Here is a 22,547-nt window from a genome sequence, read left to right on the forward strand (position 1 = left end):
GTCAGAGAAGTGTTATTTTCCTACATTTGCATACCAGACACTTCACTCACTATGCTAGAGTTATCAACCTTTTGCTAAAATCACAAGGGATCTTCTCAACTGCCCACAGATTTGCCATAATCAAGAAATGGGAAACATTTTTAATTCTCCTTTTCCTGAATGGGAATTCAAATGAGGCATTAAGCAACTGCCACACAGAAAGAGCACAGGACTGGATGGAATCCTGCCAGAGTTTCTCATTAAACTTGGTAAAAATTTTATGAATGTCTTACTCAGACTTATTAACCTCACTTGGATTACAGGTATTCCTAGTCTGTGGCATAAAGGAGAAATAATACCTATTCTCAAAACTGGTAAAGACTCATGTGCTTTGACTAGCTTTCATCCAATATCACTTAACTACTGCAATGTGTAAACTGACTGAATGCCTCATGTAAACAGACTCAATCATTAAGAGAAATTCTGTTGTATTTCTGAGAGGCTGGCAGAACTAAATTTGGATCAGTTGTCTCTGCCTATAGACAAACAAAACAAGGCCTTTCTCAAGGTTTGGTCCTATTCACTTCAACATCATGATCAATGATATTGTTTCCTATCTTATGAATTAAAATACTGGAATGCAGACCCTTCTCTCTGCTGATGACTTTGTTTGGTGGTCTGCTGAACAGGACATCCATATTATCCAGGATTCACTTAACATTGCCCTTGGCATCCTTTTGACTTGGTCAAAAAATAATGAAATGAATGTAAATATGAGTAAGACAACCTTTGAAGTTTTTACCCTCAGTACTAAACTTAAAGTGATAGAGTTATTTCATGGAGAACAACAACTCCACAGGAATCAAGAGGCTACTTACCAGGGAATTATTTTGGATTCCAGGCTACGTTGGACAGCAAGCCAGCAGGATACTGGGTATAGCAAACATCAGAAATAAACTGCTTAAAAGGCTTACTGGTGTAAAGTGGGGTACTTTAATCTACATCTACCACGATCTACTCTATACAGGGTTATTTCATAAATTACGGTTTCATATTTTTAATTTTAGAATTTCTGCATGCCATTTTACAAGATTTAAACTGATGATCTATAATCCGGAATCGCCGAAGTCCCGACGAGTCCAGATTAACGACTTTTGACTGTAGTAATAAATATTATTAATGAATTTATTATTATTTCATTAATTTATTCATTACTATTATTTTTTAATGAAAATAGATTATCAAAAATCACATTCCAACCTGCAGACCTACAAAGCTAGTTCATATTTATTATATTTTGCAAAGTTTTATTCTCGTTTTCTAATTTCTAATAAGAAAATATGAATTATAAACAAAGTTGAGAACAAAGTGTGAAACAAGTCATAAAATTCACAAATTATTGCCGAAATTGATCAGAAATAGTAAATGATATACAAACATTGCATACATTTTGCTCAAAATAAATACTACATTGGATATAGGTTAATTTAAGTTAAATCAAAATAAACATTGAAAAAAAACGCAAATATAGCAACCCATTCTAGACTATGGAACAGTGTCTGACAAACATGTAAATTTTACTGATGATCCATGGAGATGCATCCATCCAGATGCATCCATGGAGGAAACAAATGACAATTCTAATGACTTTTCTCATTAGGAAAAAGTCAAAGGGGGGGGAAGTATTTTGTATCATGTCGGTCTGATAGCTACATTATGAGAATTTAGGCCGGGTTTCAGAAGATCCAAAAATCAATCCAAAAAAAACCTAAAGACTTTTAAAGACTCTTAAAGACCATACAAACCCTATCTATACCATTTATAAATTTTATATTAGGCCTGCTGTCAAATATGGTGGTGAATTTCTGATAACTGCTTCTGAGTCAATACAGAACAAGGTTGAAACTACTCAAAGTAATGCCCTGAGAATCTTTACCTGTGGAGCATTTTCTACTTCTATCCAGGCCATTCAAATTGCAAATAAATATTGAGCCTCTGACTCATTGAAGGAAAATAAGTGCTCTCAAGTTGGTTGGGAGATTGATGAAGTGTGGTGATTTCTGGAAGATGTACTATTCTGCAAATCGTAGGTTAAAATCCCAACATACCTTTTTACATGTGAAAAATGAACTGTCTGATTTTTTATATATATATATGTACATATATATTCCTTCCTTTAACAGCCAGCCACTTCTTGAGACTGGTGTGTTTCTAAGACATTTGAACTCGGCAAATTTTAAATTTTATTTAGACTTAATTCAGCCAACCAGTAAATGTCCTACACTGAGACAGAAATGAGGATGGCTACTTAAGTCACTACTGGAGAAAGATTTTCAACAATGCACTGCTGGCATGTGCACACTGATGGTTCTGCTTTAGGTGCTAATAGTAATGCTAGTGCAGGGGTTTACTCTTGGCTAATTTTAGTGAAGCTGTTGAAGCAATTGTACCTACTATGATGCTGAAAGGGCTGCTGTCCAACTGGCCTTGACTGAAATCAGTAAAAGAGATGATCAGAACATAGTGATATTAATTGATTCATAGGCCACTATTAAAGAAACTCCTTCAGTCATACTTTCAAACAATGGGTCTGTTCTAAATTGTCACCTTGTAATAAATTCTCTAATAAATAATGTTCGCTGTGTTACTCTGCAGTGGATTCCAAGTCATTATGGAATCACGGGCATGAGTTTGCCGACACTCTGGCCAAGGCTGGATCTGTCCTCCCTCAACCCAATCTTCTTATTTGCTATCAAAGTTCTAACAGAATCATTGTAGCCAGATGTAGAGCTCATCTTTGAGAGAAGAATGGGAACTCTGTGAAAGAAAAGATCTGGGGTTCTTTAATGGAGAATCCCATTTCTTGTCGCCTACCTAGACCTTACGGTGTTGCTAACTTTAGATTAAAAACTGGACATTATTATCTCATGAAACACCTACACAGATCTGGTTTAGCAGACTCTTTATCTTGCCCATTATGTGATACTGACAACATTTGGACACATGTTCTGGACTTGATGAAATAACAATCATTAATGCTGTCAAAAATTATTGTACTTTTTTTACTGTTCCTGAAATGTACTGGACTGCCCATCACAGACTAATGGCAGTCATATCAAGCTCTGGTGTAAGATAAAATTTAAAAAAAAAAAAAAAGAAAGAAAGAAAAGTTGTTTGAAGACACATTTCCTAGTCAGCCAAGTGATATAACACCTTTTGATGATGGCTAAGCACAATAAGTTTGATTTCCATGAATAATGGTTGCTACAAGTGAAAGGTGAATATCTGTGATTAAATATGAAAAGACGTGTATGCACAAATATTGCAAGTTTACAATCCCTTTAAGCCTCAAAGCCACAACAGAATAACTTATAAGGAATTGTCAGCATGTGCATCAGAAAGCAGATGAATGGTCAATCTGTTTGTGGATAAGTCAAGACTTGCACTGGAATCCGATAATAAATGTGCAAAGATCTGGAGAGAAAAGGAATACAGAACAAATTAAGTAGTCTCACGTTACACTACACCTTCAAGACTGAACTTTAGTTGAGCTATTCCACTGACTTCTTTATATGAAGCATGGCTCAGAAGTACCAAAAAGAAATCCTAGATACCACTGCGAGATTGTATGCAACATTAGTTGGTCTAACATTTATTCTTATATACAGTGGATGGACAAAAATATGGAAACACCTTGTGAAATGCATGTTTGAAAAGAAAGATTGATTTTAATGAAATATGTAGGTGGCGCTGGCATTTTTGACTACTGACGCCACATATACAACTTCGTAAATGTGCTAAACAGTTCAGTTGTTGTCGGAGTACTGTTATGTGAAGTTGTCATTGCATTATGTCAGAGTTAACAGACTTCGAACATGGGCAAATTGTTGAAGCACGTATGGTAGGTGCTTCCGTAAGCAAGGTAGACGAGGTGTTTAGTGTTTCAAGAGGTACTGTATCGAAGATTTATTCCGCATATTTGAAAAGTGGAAAAACATCATCTGCTAAATCACAGTTACTGCTGAAATGAATGTTGTGTTACCGAACCCTGTGAGTACCAAAACAATTAGAAGGGAGCTTCATAAATAGGGAATTGCTGGCTGTGCTGCAATTGAGAAGCCACTCATCAGTGATGCCAATGCCCGTAACAGGAAAAGGTGGTGTTTAAGTCATAAAGCCTGGACTATAGAGCAGTGGAAGCGAGTAATATGGTCTGACGAGTCTTCTTTCACATTGTTTCCCACTTCTGGCCAAGTTTATGTCTGGAGAACGCCATCTCAAGCCTATAATACAGACTGCTTGTTGCCAAGAGTGAAACATGGTGGGGTTCTGTTATGGTTTGGGCAGCCATATCGTGGTTCTCTGCTAGCCCCATGATAACTGTGTCAGGGCACATGACTGCCAAGACTTATGTGAACATTTTGGCCGATCAAGTTCATCCCATGGTACAAACTTTGTTCCCCGATGGTGATGGTGTCTTCCAAGACGACAAAGCCCCTGTTCACACAGCTCACATTGTCCAGGACTGGTTTTCTGAGCACGAGGATGAGTTGTCCCATCTCCCCTGGCCACCACAGTCACCAGACCTGAATATTATCGAACCTTTGTGGTCTACATTGGAACGGAAAGTGCGTTCTCGTTATCCACCGCCAACATCGTTATCTGAACTTGCCACCATTTTGCAGGAAGAATGGTATAATATTCCCTTGGCAAACATACAGGAACTGTATTTATCCATTCCGAGAAGACTGCAAGCTGTTTTGGATGCCAACGGGTTTCCTACACCATATTAAGCAAAGAAACATGTTTTTTTAAAGGTGTTTCCATATTTTTGTCCAACCCCCGTAAGTTAATACATGTTTCACATAAAGCGAACATGGTGGATGAATATCATGAGAGTGAAGGAATTCTTCACATAGAGTGTCCACTATGTTCATCCATCCTCAACATCATTAAGGACCTTCAAGTTATCATTAGGCATATGCTTTCTCTGTTAGTTTACTTCTCCAAATAATTTGAAAGAGCTAGGAAACTGCCTTACTAGAGAAATGGTATTTATTGCCCTCTGATATACTTAACAACTTAAAATTAAGGGCAAAGAATGTCACTACATAACAAAATATCTACATCTCAGAGGTCAGAGATGGTTACATCCCTTATAAATTTTGTTGAGGTTATACTATGTAATATACATATGAAAGAAAAAATTATGCAAAATAAAATTTTCATTTTTATTTGTAACAGCTCCTTACATCCCCTATTTAATTTTGTTATTTCTCCTTTACGACCTAAAAATAATAACATGCGTATAATAAATCTGTACCCTCCCCATTTCAGAATTAATCCATCACGTGATTCTTATGCAGGATGTTTAAATATGGCATGTACAAACTTCTGGGAGAGGTATGTTGGTCGAAAATGAAGCATAATCATGTAGTTCACTCCCGCCCCCCAGTGGGAGAGCAGTAAGATTGCTGAACACTGCTAGTTTGGGATGGATTCGAATTCTGGTGAATGGGCAGGCTGCATGGAATTTTTCATGTTTTTTTGTTGAATAACACAAATATAAGAATTTCCCCATGAAGGCATCCTTTCCCTTAGGAAGGTAGGCCTTGTGTGCATTGCCATAATCCATGTGAAATTACTTAACTATATATCTATGCAAGATCAGAAATGCCATCATCGCTTGCTATTGAGCACAGAATATGACAAATGAAAGAGCAACATATAAGTGAACATACACAATACACACATTTAAAAAATACACTGAGGTCATAGAAATTGTTTCAAAACTGCATCCAAGAGCTGGTATATGGCATCATGGACATTCTGGAAGATTCCAGATATATCTCGGATGGCCCTACAGAGATGTATGCAACAAGATTCTCAGCCCTATCTATGGGATTTTTTTACACCAGAACTTTCAGGTCCCCCCCTTCCCCAGAAAAAGTAATCAAGTCAAAATAAGTCAGGATGACATGTATAGGCAAACAAATGAGACTGCCATGCTTCATTCATCATGCCACATATAAATGTGTTGAAGAAATGTCATTAACAAAACAAGTGGGGGACTCGTCATTGTGGAACCACGTTTTATGCCCGAATGACTGCTGGTTATGTTTCTCACTTAGCAAAAGATAACATCTCCTTCTTACTCTTTCCATCATTTAGCCAACGGTTATAGAAGTGTTGTACATGCTGAAATGCAAACATAAAACAGCCTTTTTAAAAAATAGCCTTTTCAAAATCTATGCTAAATTTTCTGAACAAAGGAAACCATTCAAGAAGTTTTGAAATATTTTAACATAAAATCAGCTGTATATAGCATCACAAGGCCATGAGAGGACAGGGCTGCTGATATTTTTAAAAATACTTATAACAAGCTACCATAGTTTATGATGATAATAACAGTATTGAACTTGAAGGTTTCTAGATATCATAGGCAAAAGACAAAATTTATGATAAAATGCGGAGCAATGATAATAAATGAAGATGATATAACAAAGTTTTCCATTGTAATAACAATGTCTCAATCAATCAACTAACAGACAGCAAAATTTGTAGTTGGTTTTAAATTCAGAAAATATTGCTAGTGAAGCAAGTGACAAAGAGGGTTTTGGAAATGGAAAGATTTTGACTGACAGTTTAGAGGCAGTTCTCCACCACCACAATTACAGGACTTGAACAATGGGACATTTTAGTTGAGCAAATTATGTCTATCTAGAAAATTAAAGAGGGAGTATTATCAAGGGAAAAAAATTATATTTTTAATTTCATAATTTCTACATTTCACCTTAATAGATTTAAAATGATGATGTAAATTCCCAAAATCAGGAATTGCTAAATTTTGATAATTTCAGACCTCAAAGCTACAAACTTTCTGCGCATGCGTCAACGCATAATGCGTTCACACATGCTCATAATACTTGTACGCATGCACATGTATGTGTGTGCATGCGCATAATACGTTTACGCATGCGCGTTTAATGTATAACGAACGGTATAAGCTAAGCTAAAATTATCTAATTATCTATTTCAGTTAATGTTGCAGATTGCATAGTTCCTTAATCTTCGAATTTGATCCGGTTTATTATTTTTTGCAGACTGTTAGAGCAATTTTATAAAAGTAAGCTTGAACTTTCGATTATGTCGAATAGAATTTCCAATGCTGGAGCTGCCAAAGGATTTAGAAAGTGAAAGTATGTTTAGATGTCCATCAAACAAAAAGTGGAATTGCTGAAAAAAATGGATAAAGGCATATCCTTTGTTTCTCTAACCATTCCGAAATCTGTTTATCAATTTCAAGCTGCTCTATGGTGGGGGAGGGGGAAACACCACAATGAATTGGAAGTTGATGTGTTAGCACTATTCTTTCAGGGCAGATTTTTTTTTTTTTATTTGGCTTATAATTCCTAACTAAATGTAGTATTTCATCTCGATGTATTCCGTCTTTGATATGATTTAAATCAAATTCCTGGTCATTATAAATATCACGAGTACACATCAAATATTTTTCTGGTTGCAATTTTCTAATTTCGACTATGCGTAATGTATGCTTCACGCATGTGCACATTGAAAGAAATGTTTAATAAAGTAAACAAATAAATATAAAGTTTTTTTTTTTTTTTTTTTTTTTTTTTTTGTAAATTTTGATACCCTTTAGATCATAATTGCTCTTTATTTCATAAATTATGGTTTAATATTTTTAATTTTATAATTTCTGCATGCCATCTTACCAGAATTAAACTGATGATCTATAATCCGGATAATCCGGAATCGCCGAAGTCCCGATGGGTCTGGATTAAAGACTTTTGACTGTAAAACTTTTCATCATTTACTTCCACAAGATTAATTTCAAGGGGGAAAAAATATTAAAAGGAGCTAATGGCACAGTCTGTGCAATGCACGAAAATGTTTTCTTCTCTCACTTATTTATAAAGAACTTAACATACTAAAAAAATAATTTCAAGGTGAGAAACTACATAATATTATGTACCCAGTTTTTCTGCAGCTTCTTCAGCTTCATCTGGAGTTCTGGCCACACCAAATTTAGGAACTTTTACTCCAGCACTTGCTAGTAATCCTAAACTAATATGCTCATGGAGATTCAGATTTCGTTGAGGAACATAATTATACAAGATACTGCCTTTTATCTGAAAAAGAAATACAATACATTTATATATATATATATTTACAAGATTATGCAGTATTATTTATTTAACAGATCTTCTTTTAAAATGAATTCTTTCATTAATATGTCATTATGCAATATTTTGAAGCAACTAAGTGCATCAGGCCAAAGTCTGCATTTCAAGCACAAATTTCATCCTTGCAAAAAATTATCTAAAGTAATTTTTTGCAAGTTACCAGGATTCTGAGTTTTGTACATATTCTTCTGACAGAACTAGGAATGTTGCACTCTTTTGTGTACCTTTTTGTATCTACATAATCTTCACATCTGTTTTTTAATCCAAAAGCTCTCTTCTTTTTGTTCACATGTATGCACACCATCAAAGAGTACTTGTTTTAGAATACTTAGTGAAAAACTGTAATTAACAGATTTTGACACTGAAAAAAGAAGCTGTTCACACACTAGCACATTATTCCAGAAGCCTGTTTTACATATTTTTCCACTCAGAATCATTCAGAGGATATATAAACTTAATATATATAAACTTATTATACACTATTCAGAAAATATATATTCAGAAAAATGAATACAGGTATGAAAAATATACTTTGGTTTTTAGCTAACACCTACAAGTAATGACATCAGATTTTGATTTCTCGTAATTACTCTAGTAACCGTACAGGATATTTTGATTCACTTAGAAAGATATATTTTTACTTCTTTTTCTCTCCTCATTAATACTCTCTTTTGTGTGTACGGGAGGAGGACTAAGCAAGGATGGGAATGGCTTTTTTTTACTTGTATTTCAACATCAACTTACGACCAATTAAAACAAGTACCTACAGCAACTTATTATTTCCAAGCACGTGGTATTTTACTAAAAAATCACATGCCTTCCAATTCTTAAGCAGCTTGCTAGGATGTAATGCAATCCTTTTGTCTGCAAATATTTTTTATTCATACTTATTTTACACATGGTGCATATACAAAAACACAGTCATTGTGCTACCATAACTCAAAATCAGGCTAAAATTATTGATGAAATTATTTTATATACTTATTTTGCTCTTTTCTTTTTGGTAAACAAAAATACATCAACAAGCATTTTAGTTTTTTTTTTTTTTTTTTTTTTTTTCTATTAAATTTTGATAAAACTTGTATTAAATAGTTCCATATTTTGTTTTTACAGGGTTCGTACACATTTCTGCACACTGAAATTAAGTACTTTTAAGGACCATTAATGAAAAACATTGAGGACCTATGAGCAAATGGGAACTGAATTAATTCAATTAAAAATATTATATCTATACCTGAACTTCACTTTTTAATACCATCCTAAAAATAAAAGAGATCCCTAAGTAGGATGCATTATTATTAAACATAACTCAATTAACATAATTATTAATACATTTGGGAATAAAATAAATATTATGAAATTTATCAAGTAGCATTAAATATTTTACACTTATAATAACTGGACATATTTGAAAGAAGGTAAGTGACATATTAGTTACGTTTTACTGTCTCATTTTGTCACATACTTGCTCAGTCTAGAGGTTTAGTAAAAAGTAAGTAGATTTTATGTCAAGCAACATAGGTTAAAATGAGCAGTAAAATCACAATCAGCATAATTCATACCAAACGACTGGCTGTTATCAACACTCCTGCTTGCCTAGAGAGAGACCTGCTGATCAGAACAAACCTGAAATACCTGATGTAGGCACAGTTAAACAAGTTTTGAAATTTAGCTGAGCTCTGTCTGACACGGTTAATGTCGTAGCTTCGTATAGACTTCCAGGGGTTGTAACTCAGTTAATATACTTTAAGTATCTATTAAGCCACTAAATACTCTCTACAGCAGTAGAGGTGATAAGTTGTTTTGCATTATTTTAAGCCGCACTAGATACGAAGAATAAGTTTTACATGAATTTTTATATTTTTGCGTTTTATCTTGTGGCCATGATAAAGGTTAATGAAAGGCAATAACTCGCTTTAATATTCAGAGATAATTTTTAAAGGTAAGCACTTAGTTATAAGTAATTAAATTAGGTATTAGATAACCTTAGCCATTATGTATTTGCATGGCTACTATTAAATTAAATTTATTTTTTAACAATACGTCTTTGTTAAAAACACCCTATTAATATCACTACCTAATGAAATTTCACAGTTTAAAATATATACAATTTATGACACTGATTTTTAAAAATTATTAGGATAATTACACATTAAAAGCTACAAAACAAAATAATTATGCGTCTTTCTAATTTGAAGACCTGCCTAGATATTTTGGCTACTTTATATTGATTTCCTTCTCCTTAAGCATCTTTTCTAACAATTAAAAATTTATCTCAATAGGCAAAACAATGTTCTCATTAGGTTCTGCATGTTTTATCTCCTAACTGGCAACCTCTCCACAATGAGAGTCTACTATCAGGGTTTACTTGATCTGGTAAAAGTTAAATAGTCCAATGCCACCCCCCCCCCCCCGGACAGACGTGAAACAAATTATCATAATGTCTGAAAGTAACTTCAAATCAGAGGTTTAAATAAGTTTCTTATTTAAAAGGAACTTAGAACATAAAGGCATGTTCTTACTCTAATAAAATCAATTACAACTCATGGTGATGTAATTAAACAAGACAAGTGAAATTCAAACTAAAAATATGGACTAGTGGTCAAAGAACTGAAATGTCGGCAGCGGTAATGGAAAGACTAATAATTACAAATTATCAGAGCTGACAGGAACTAATGCAGGGAGCAAGAGGAGGTCAGAAACACACACTTGTCTTACATTCCAAAAACCTCAGTTTAAAACTGTCTAAGTGATTCGCATTCTCGCGGGGAAATAGAAATGGGAAATTATAGTAAAGGTTGAAAATGTAAACAGCTGGGTCATTTACATAATAATAACTGTATATATCTTTGAAGAATAATTTTCTTTTTCTTCACATATTTAGTTCCTTTCTTCAACATGTTTCCTTTTCACTTTAAAACTTTTTGATTTAATTAAAGATTTCTGTTATTCTAAAAAACTAAATGCATTTAGAATGTATGGAAAAGCTGCTAATTTTATTTCTTTAGTAATACGAACATTCAGAAGAAATTTGAAATACATATGGTAAGGTCCGGTCACAGAGCTGGTGTGTCATAATTATTAGAATTTAGTGACGCACCGAGCAACAAAATCTAGAAAAGGCAAAACTTTTAGAATTTAGAGCAGGCATTGGAAGCAGAATTTAGAAAGGCACCAAGCAGCAGAATTTAGGATCCACAGAGACTGCGTCAGGTGGGAAAATGCTTAGCGCCAGCAATGTGTATGATGCATTAAGACATATTAGATGAATCTTTTGAATTGTCAGTTTTCAATTTCTTTATTAATAAAAAATTCCTTTCTATAATGCCTGCCCATATGATAAGATTAGAAGCATTTTTGATATTTTCCATGCTTGTGTATAATGAAAAGTAGAAAGAATAAAGGGAAGATAAAAATGTTAAGAAAGCGATTCTAGTATCATAAGCAAAACATTCAACTACAGTACAAAGTCTTTAATCCAGACTCGTCGGGACTTTGGCAATTCCGGATTAAGGGTTTTTCTGGATTATAGATCATCAATTTAAATCTGGTAAGATGGCATGCAGAAATTATAAAATTTAAAATATGAAACTGTAATTTATGAAATAAAGAGCAATTATGATCTAAAGGGTATCAAAATTTACAAAAAAAAAAAAAAAAAAAAAACTTTAACATTTATTTATTTTATTAAACATTTCTTTCAATGCAAGTTGTTTAAGTTGCTTCGTTTTATGTGCTAATACTTTCTCTTTAACCTGGCGTTGCTCGCGCCAGGCTTCCGAGGCCTGATCAGTTTGTTAAAGCTATGTAAACCCTACCCCTTAATACTGAAAGGAAGCACACCCGGTCTAGCTGAGTAAAAGGTTACCTTTGACACAAAGGACGCGTTTCCGGAATTTTCTTTTATTCTGTTCGGACAAAAAGCCATTTTTCGGGTCGCTTAGGCCAGGCACAAGTAAACGTGTTTCTAATTTCGAGCTTGAAATGCACTGAGTTCCTAGCATAACATGGCTCGCAGATTAACATATTATGAAGAAGTGGAATGACTACGTACTTTGCTAGATGAAGTATTGACTGATGACGAATCTATCAAAGGTGATGATTTATTCTCTGATTGCGATGAAAGTTTTAGTCAGCATAATAAGTTGTCTGAAGAATAAATCGAGTCTGATGAAGAGGATGCTACTGATTCTAATTCAGTTGATTGTTTTGTCAACTGAATTGGAAAAGATGGAAATCAATTTGGAAGAAAACAAAATTTCGTCAAAATGTTCGAACTTTATCACGAAATATCATTTCAAAGTTGCCTGGAAATGTTAGAAGGGCAAAAAACGTAACTTCTCCTCTTGAGTCTTGGAGTTTTTTACTGGATGATCTTGAATACGATTGTCACCTGTACAAATATATACAGTCAAAAGTCGTTCATCCGGACACGTTGGGACTTCGGTGATTCCGGATTATAGATCATCAGTTTAAATCTGGTAAGATGGCATGCAGAAATTATAAAATTAAAAATATGGAACCATAATTTATGAAATAAAGAACAATTATGATCTAAAGTGTATCAAAATTTACAAAAAAAAGCTTAATATTTATTTGTTTACTTCAACATTTTGGTACTTACGTATTATTGCAACCAGGTTGGCACGATTTGTAAGTTTGAGTAAAAAAGTATGAATAGAAAGAAAATGTACATTTATTAATTACAGATAATTTTTAATACAGTTTTTTATATTATTTTGGCTTAAAATATAAAATAGAAATTAAACCCTTCCGGTTTCGAATTTGAATAAGTTGCAGAATTATTTTTTCGGCGGAAATCTTTTGGCTATTGCTTTTAGCACTGATTGAAAACCGTCTTCGCCATTAACAGCTTGAGCTTGGCGCCATATAAATTCCATAAGGTACGAGTCAAGATGATGACGGGCTGTTCCTCTCTGTTTTTTGTTGCACCATTTGGCTGAGCCCCACATGCGCTCTACATGTTGTGTGTGAACACCCGTGTTGGGATCCACAAAGTTATATTTGTGATTAACAGTTCCATGCAGAAATCCAGCATTTTCGAACTCACTTGTATTGTATCCTTTCCAGGAATCCGAATAAATGCTTCCTTCCTTGATATTTTCGCAAATTTTTGCATGAGGGAAACAGCGTTTCTGTTAGGTTCAGTAACCAAAAAAGTCTCTTTCTTTTCTCGGCAAATTCCGCCGAAAACTCATTGCTGTGGTAGCGCACGCCCAGTGTTATTTTTTCTTTTTACAAAAATAATTCTTTTTACAAAACTACGTATAACACGTAGGGTTGCCAAATTTGGCGATTTATGCGAATTTTGGCCTGGTTGCGTTAATACGTAAGTACCAACATTTCTTTCAATGTAAGTTGTTTAAGTTCCTTTGTTTCATGTGATAATATTTTCTCTTTAATTCTACAAACAAACATAATTTCTTGTTCAATTACAAAGTTCCACTGTTCAAGTCCTATAATTGCTGTGTCGAGAATACCGACTAATTTGTCAATTGAAATTTTTTCGTTTTCAATAACCTCTGTGTCACTTTCTTCACGATCAGAAGCGAATTATAATAACAAGGAATTTGATTTAAATCATATCAAAGATGGAGTACATCGAGATGAAATACTGCATTTAGTAAGGAATTATAAGCCAAATAAAAAAAATCTGCCCTGAAAGATAAGAATAGTGCTGACAGATCAACTTATAATTCATTGCACGCCACGGCGTTTCTCCCTTCCCCGCCGCAGAGCAGCGTGAAATTGATAAACAGATTTTGGAATGGTTAGAGAAACAAAGGATATGCCTATATCCATTTTTTGCAGCAATTCTACTTTTTGTTTGATGGACATCAAAACATACTTTCGCTTTGTAGATCCTTTGGGAGCTCTAGCATCAGAAATTCTATTTGACATAATCGAAAGTTCAAGCTTACTTTTATAAAATTGCTCTAACAGTCTGCAAAAAATTATAAGCCGGATCCAATTCGAAGATTAGGGAACAACGGAATCTGCAATATTAACTGAAATAGATAATTAGATCATGTTAGCTTATACCGTCCGTCATACATTAAATGCACATGCGTAAACATATTATGCGCATGCACACACGCATATGTGCAGCCGTAAAGGTCTTACGCGCATGCTAAAAAAACAAAACTCTCCAAAATTAAAGCTGTTATTGGATTATTATATTTATATGGTATACATAAATCATCACATGTGCATGTGAGAGATTTATGGCGCACTGATGGAATGGGAATAAAAATATTTCATAGGACCATGTCTCATAATCGTTTTTGTTTCTTATGAGACGCATAAGATTTGACGATGTCAGAAACAGGCAAATGAGAAAAGAAATTGGCAAAAGGCAAATGAGAAAAGAAATTGACTTGCCCCAAGGTATGTATTTGGCTCATTTGTGCATAATTGTCAGGAGTTTTACAAAGCTGGATCATATGTTACTGACGAAAAACTCGAACCATTTAGAGGACGCTGTTCATTTCGACAGTACATTCCAAAAAAGCCAGCTAGGTATGGAATAAAGATTTTTGCTCTTCTTGATGTAAAAACTTCCTTTACATGTAATTTAGAAGCTTATGCAGGTACTCAGTCCCAAGACCCGTATCATGTAAATAATTCATCAGTTGAAGTCATCAAAAGGTTAACAGAAAAGTTAAATTCCAGGAGAAGTGTAACAGTCGACAACTGGTATACTAGTTATGAACTTGCAAAATATCTCGTTCAGAAAAACATTACTCTAGTACGCACCATAAGAAAGAACAAGAGGGAAATACCAAAAGAGTTAGTGAACAATAATAATCGTAAGGTGCATTCATCCTTGTTTGCATTCCAGAAAGACATGACTTTAGTGTCATATGTTCTTAAAAAAAAAAAAAATTGTTAAGCTCTTATCTATAATTTATAACGAAACGCTGTTGACCAAACAACAAGTGAGGCAAAAAAACCTGAAATAATATCATTTTATAATTTGACGAAAGGAGCTGTTGATGTGGTGGACCAAATGTCAGCTGCGTATTGAACTACAAGAATCAGCAAAAGATGGTCGATGGTTCTATTCTTTACACTGCTAAATACTGCTGCAATCAATGCTTGAGTATTACTCCAATGCTCAAAACATCCATCCTTAAAGCACAGGAAGCGGTGTCAGTTTTTGAGAGATCTTGCAACAGGTTTGCTGAAAGACTACACAGCAGAGAGGTGCACTGTACCATGTCTCCCTCGACATTTGCAAGAAAAACTATCTTCCAAGAGCAAAGAACCTACTGCTAAAAAACAGAAAGTAATTGAGAGAAAAAGGTGCTATATTTGCCCAAGTTCAAAGGACCGAAAATATAAGATAAGTTGTACAAAATGTGAAAGAAATGTCTGTGGAGATCATTCTGTTTTAACATGTACCAATTGTATATAAAACTTGGTAAGTTTTTTTAAAAAAATTCTATACATATATTGAATAAAATTAGAGCTTTAAATATTGCCTTAAGTTATGTTGTTAGTAAATGCTTAATGGGGTGTTTCGTGACCTGCATAAAATATAAATCCATAAACGGGCCTCCCAGGCTCGGCGCAAGCACTTGCGTACGTACAATTAGCGCGAGTAACGCCGGGTTAATTCTATAAACAGACATAATTTCTTGTTCAGTAACAAAGTTCCGCTGTTCAAGTCCTGTAATTGCTGTGCCGAGAATACCGACTAACTTGTCAATCAAAATTTTTTCGTTTTCACTAACCTCTCTGTCACTTTCTTCATGCCTTTATCCCATTTTTGCAGCAATTCCACTTTTTGTTTGATGGACATCCAAACATGCTTTCGCTTTGTAGATCCTTTGGCAGCTCCAGAATTGGAAACTCTTTTTGACATAATCAAAAGTTCAAGCTTACTTTTTACAAAACAGTCTGCAAAAAATAATAAGCCGGATCCAATTAGAAGATTAAGGAACAGCGCAATCTGCAACATTAACTGAAATAGATAATTTGATAATTTTAGCCTAGCTTATACCATCTGTTATACATTAAATGTGCATGTGTAAGCGTATTATGCACACGATTAAAGGTATTATGCACATGTGCAAATGCATATACGCATGCGCAGCATAGCTTTGAGGCCCGGATTAGAGATCATTCCGGATTATAGATGTCTGGATTAAAGACTTTGTACTGTATTATATTTTCATTGTTCTTCCAGATGTTCTCCAAAAAGTAAGAAATTGTGTGTTACTGCCATGGAAACATTTTTCTGGAATCTTTTAGAATTGTGGATCTATAAATTTGGCTTCAAATCATTTTAAACTTTCCAAGCTGCAATATCTAAAATCCTAAAGAAAAATTACCTCTACCAATTCTGTAACAGCGAAAACCCACATATGTTTTGAAGGAAGAAAAAGAAAAAAAAAAACGTGTGAAAAGAGTATGAAATTAATTTTATAGAGAAAGCTGATGCATATTTTGAGAATTCTGAACATTCTGAGAAATGGGAAAAACTCTTACCATGAAAAAATTAAAAAGACATTTTTAATTAATTACATAGCTATTTTGCTTTTGATAAAAACTGTTTCGTAAATTGTGCTTTATAACATTATACCTAGCTTATTTTTCAGATTCAAAAACATTGTATAATATGAGGCCAAAATGGAACTTTATAATATGATAGTGAAAAATAAAAATGCTTTATTTTAAATGTTATTTCTGAAATATAACTACAATAATATATTACCATTATTTTAATTAAATTTATTAATGTTAGAATGTTCTAAAAAACTCGTCAAAAAATTTACTGATCTCAGAATTAAAAATTTTCTATAGAAACCGATCTTAAAATCACCAAATGTTGATAAGTCGCCAAATTTAGCCGTTTCATAAAAGAATTCACATCCTCAAAAGCGAAAAGTTGTTTGAGAGCTCTTCATTACAAAAAATAAAATAATTTCGAAATGCTTATGTTTCACTTCTTGCTCAGAAACTCGAGTATCCCACATAGGAACAAATTATAACCTATTACTCGTTAAAAAAATACCCATATTTATCAATGAATCGCCAAAAATATTCCTGCTAAGTGCTAATTCACACTCAAAATGGCAGTCGTAAAAGCAGACAGAAATTTCCGATGATTAAAATTAAGGACCTTCTACCGATTGTGGCCGAAATTAAGGACCAAAAACCGAATCCAAAAAACTTAAGGACTCTCAAGGACCGTACGAACCCTGTTTTATGTATATGTGTTATTTATAGTACATACAGAGTGAATTAAAATGACACGAGCAATTCCTAAATATTTTTGTGAAGATATATTTGATTTAAAACATTACAAAATTAAGTCATCAATCCCACATGTATATGAATAAACTTTGGTAGTTATTACTAAAAAACCTACAAAAAGATTAGAATTACATAAGACTATTACACAAAATATATTTGATTTAAAACATTACAAAATTAAGTCACCAATCCAACATGTATATGAACAAAATTTAGTAGTTATTACTAAAAAACCTGCAAAAAGATTTGAATTACACAAGACTATTACATGAAACAGACAAACAAACAAAAAAAATGGCACGTTTCATTTATTTCCGAGTCATTACGTTCCATGTCAAGAATAATGCAGTCATACCAAGCATGTGCTTCAGTCACAAAAGTTACGTTTCATTTATACAAAAAAGTAAACACATTTGTATATGGGATGCAAACTCTCAAAACATAGATTAGAATTGACATTAACTTACTATTAACATTAAATAAGCATTCTAAGAGTAAATATGTCTTGTACCCCAACAGGAGTTTATGGAACTTTTATGTTTCTGGAATACATTGTAACCAGAAATGAGAACTCTGCAAGACCAGCACTACGCATTTTGCCACCTGGTGCAATATGTATGAATCCTAAATTCAAAAATTTTATTGCCATTAAATTCTGGCTCCAGAGTCTCTTCCAAATTCTAAAAATTTTGCTGTATGTTGCTTCTTTAAATTCTACAAATGCTGCTACTCAGTGTGGCTATATAATCTCTGGGGCCAACACTATTACTGGATATATATTTATTGCCACAATTTTTTAATGGTCCAAGTGTCGCTGTTAGGTTATTTAATTACGGCAAAGCCTCAAGAGCTATTTACCTAAGGGGAGGGATGCCTTTGTGGAGGACTTTCTAAGGGAAACTGGCTCGTATACACGCGAAGTGTCGCTGTATGCTGACGATTGATTAGCTCGAAGTGTGTCAAACTTTGATCCGGCAATCTGCAGTTAGTTATAGTATTGCAGGTATATGAATTCCTTTGTGTGACCATAAACCAGGATGGAAAGTAAGGACTTTTTGCAGAACACTAGCAGTAATAATTTAGGAATTTTTGGAGAACTTTATATATGAGGCTATAAAAATGATCTATGCAACCAGTCCATATGCCAGAATTATTCAGCAAGATGCAGTATTCCACTAATTTTTGTGTGAAATCAATAGCATTTTTTCTCTTACACTCCCAACTTCCTGGCAGATGGATAGCCCAGCCACCCTGCAGATCAAATCACAACACTCGAGGATTTTTATAACTTACCACTGGGTCTCGTACCTCAAAATTCTAGTCTCTGCCAAGATACAGAGGCCAAAAATATTTTTTTTTTTTTTTTTACACTAGAATTTAAATCTGAAGCATTGGTAAAAGTATATATACGGGTAGGTACGCCTAGACGAAAACTGACGATTTTTGGCGGTACATGGATACTGAGTTTGTGCAGTTCTTTGACTTGCTATTTTGGCTTTGTGGAGCAACGATTTCAGCGTTAAAATTCGCCGCTACACAAAGACAAAATAACAAGTCAAAGAATTGCACAAACTAGGTATCCATGTACATGTCGACCTATTTTCACTTAAAAAAAAAATCAGAAAATTGCACAAACCTGGCATTGCGCACTCCCTTGATTTCGCCCATGTACACATCGATATATTTTCACTTAAAAAGGTCAAAGAAGCACCCAATTATAGGTAAAAGTATACTTACGGAGCATTCAACTACCCAGGTTACCATAAATGAAACAACAACCTGGCAATAAATGAAACTACAACTTGGAAATAAATGAAACTACAACTTCACAATAATACAAGGGGTATCCTTCAGTCTACTCTAACCGAAGCATCATATATGAGAAAATTATCATCAAGAGATGTTCTCTAGGTGGCAAGAAATCATATACAACTATGACAAGTATCATGCAGATTAAGATGCAGACAACTACATGGAACAATTTATGAAATTTCAAAAATTCTGTTTCATTCATTATTATTTAAAATAATACAAGTTTAATAATGTTCATTATCAATAAAAGTTTTTTATAGCTCACATAATTCTGTCTCGCATTATAATGCTGGCTCTGAATACATGCAGTTATCTCTAGTAAGAAGTTAAACAATTCATGGTATTTCCTTATCGCAGCAGTCGCCATGGTTAGTCGTCCAAATTACTAATCTCCCAATATGTAATGCATGGGTGAAGTGCAGAATTGCCCATTACCCACTGCTTGGCGCATATTTAAGAACTGAACAAACTTGGTATCCATGTGCACATCAACCTATTTTCACTTATTGGTTTGGTTTATTTAAATATGGCAAAGCACACTAGGGCTATCTGCCTTAGGGGAGGGATGCCTTCGTCGAAGACTTTCTAAGGGAAACTGGCTTGTATACCTGTTACACATGGAGAAAACTATGTAAAACGCCCACGCAGCCAGCCCGTTTGCGGGATTCGGACCTCAGACCGAACTACCAGTTATCAGCAACTTTACCATTCGGCCTATTTTCCCTTTAAAAAAAAAAAAAATCACAGAATTGCACGAATTCGGCATTACGCACTCCCTTGACTTTGTCCATGTACATATCAATGTATTTTCACTTAAAAAGTCAAAGGAAATTGACAAAAATCCAAAATTTGGTAAAATCCTAGTATACGGTGCAGCCTTGGCGCGATTTTGAAAATTATCGCCAACACTAAAAATGAGCCAAAAAACATCTATATATACACTATATACTATTACTATATACATAGTATACTATGTATATATATATAGTATATACTATGTATATATATATTCTTTGAATGAGCCGTTTACTACTCATCGTAATGTCTCGTTTTTATTGCTCATCATACAGTCGCCAAATCCCGTGTGCACCGGATACTAGGATTAAACCATCCAATTTTTTTTACTCTTGTAAAAAGCGACAAGCATAACGTCCCAAATAACTGGGCAAGCAATTCTGCACGTCTCATCTCGCAAATTAACTACAATCTTGTAGCATGCTTTAATTCGCGTCTGAAACTCACATACGGAGCTTTTTTAAGTTGGCTTAAACTGTAATTACATAGCCAAATTTGGCGACATCCGAGTATAATGACAAAAAATATTTAAAGGCCTATTTTCCTTGAAAAATTCTAAGCATATGTTACACTGCAATACTTCATGAGTGCTCATGAAGACTTGGGAGAAAAGCTGAATTAAAAAAAGGTAATTATATTTTTAAAGTATTAATATTTAAAACGCCCTAAATCGCACTGCACTGATCTAATCTTAAGTATTCTTATTATACACGTATATGCATTAGAATAATAATACTTCTTACAAGTCAGACTATACATTGTTTACATCTGAAGATTCTTACTTTTGAAACTAGGTGATTATAATGGTTACTGGCTGATTTCGCAAGTGCTCTACATGCAACAGTCGCCATCCTGTCAATAATGTTCTACGCTTCACCTTGCTGCCTTTCCCTATTTTACTGTCTTAATGTTGTATCGATGAATCGATCTTGAAATAGTCTGCTTTTAGAAAGTGTCTACTCATCCGACGTCGGATGGTTAGCCAAGCCACAGTGGATAACAAGCGCCTGGCCCCAGCCATTCCCCCTATTCTTACTGGTTGCCGTTTATGACGTCAGGCTGGAAAGATTCATGGAACCATGAAAGATTCATGGATTCATGGAGAGATAGGCGGGGCGTGCGTCACCGACATGTCGTCAAGAAAGAGTAGGGACGATCTGGTTTACTTTAACACTGAAACCTACGGAGTTTGTATCACATAACTCTTTTTAATTATTAAATGTGATACGTTGTATAGTGATGAGATTATGAAAGCCGCAGTTTTTTCCAAATAGGATATAATTTATCTGATTAAAGCACTTTTTACTGCATTTTGCGCAATTTTTTCACACATAATTCTTGTACAAACATCTTTACTTTGGTAAAACGGTAAAAACTCTAAGCACTAAATTTATGAACTTTATTTTGCGTAAAATAAAGTAAAATTAAATAAGATTGATAGTACATGATGCTTTGAAATAAATAAGGTAAAATTAAACAAGATCTGATAATTTTTTTTAATGTAATGAACATTTCAGGCAGTCATTTTCCAAACTATAATAACATTACAAAATGATCGTTCATTTGATTATATGATCATTAAATTATTAATATTAAAGTGGATAATTTATTTTAATAATTCATAAAATTCGGAGCATAAAATTTTCTGAGTGTAATGAAGGAGGAAAAAAGATAAAAAATAAAATCTAGAAGCACTCATATTTTATATTACGCCCAAATGGGACCTTTTTTAACGTTTGGTGTGCTACCTATATTTATTGAATATCATGTTCTTCGCCCGTAAAAAACATAAAATTCAATTCAACAGCAATATCACAAAATATTTGAAAACAGCATATCTTTATAGAATGTCGGCGCTGGATATAAAAATGTTATTTTCCGTACATCGTTACCATTGCTCGCTTTGAACTCGTTGAGTTTGTTAATCAAAAATTCGTTAAAGTTTTACAAAATATGAAATAGATTAAAACAAATTCGAAATTCGGCCGTCCAGACGCCCATATTCGGGTGGAGGATTACGTAATTCAAAATCTGAAAGCTCTAGATACCGACATTTTTGTCACAGTACGAGAAACACACATGTATTCTTGCAGATTCTTCATTATTTAATTTCTTTACATATAATACAGAGCGATAATATTTGGTAACAACAATTTGCAAGGAGACACGGACATTTATAGTAAAACAGCGCAAAATGCCGCTTCGAAACTAACAGCCTTTCTAAGCTACCGCCGCTTTGGGCTAATAAATTAAATTAACAATAAATAAAAAAAATTATGCAGAACTGAAAATAAATTTAAAAAATAATCACTATGAAATAGAAGCAAAATTAATTATTACGGTTAAATACAATTTTAATATTAGAATTAAATGTATAAAAATTTTTAAGGAGTTAAATGTTTTTATCACTATTGTTAGCATAAATTTAGGTATTTTGCATAATGAAACTCGAAAGGCATACGAAACGAACGT

At 33.8% G+C, this 22,547-nt stretch overlaps 1 protein-coding gene across 1 annotated transcript in view; it reads right to left on the bottom strand.

Moving 5' to 3' along the window:
* ScsbetaA (Succinyl-coenzyme A synthetase beta subunit, ADP-forming) overlaps window positions 1–21,015 on the bottom strand; it is a 149,164-nt gene extending 128,149 nt beyond the window's left edge. Inside the window, exons 1-2 of the mRNA XM_085815540.1 lie at window positions 20,858–21,015; window positions 7,976–8,132 (exon numbers count right to left, since the gene is read on the bottom strand). Of these exons, the coding sequence (XP_085671666.1) occupies window positions 7,976–8,132; window positions 20,858–20,926 (226 nt within the window). The 5' untranslated portion in view covers window positions 20,927–21,015. The remainder of the gene's footprint in view (window positions 1–7,975; window positions 8,133–20,857) is intronic.
* Between the last annotated feature and the right edge of the window lie 1,532 nt (window positions 21,016–22,547).

The sequence above is a fragment of the Stegodyphus dumicola genome, chromosome 4 (assembly GCF_044657685.1).
Source record: "Stegodyphus dumicola isolate Sdum_Otavi_A_Nest chromosome 4, ASM4465768v1".
Lineage (NCBI taxonomy): Eukaryota > Metazoa > Arthropoda > Arachnida > Araneae > Eresidae > Stegodyphus > Stegodyphus dumicola.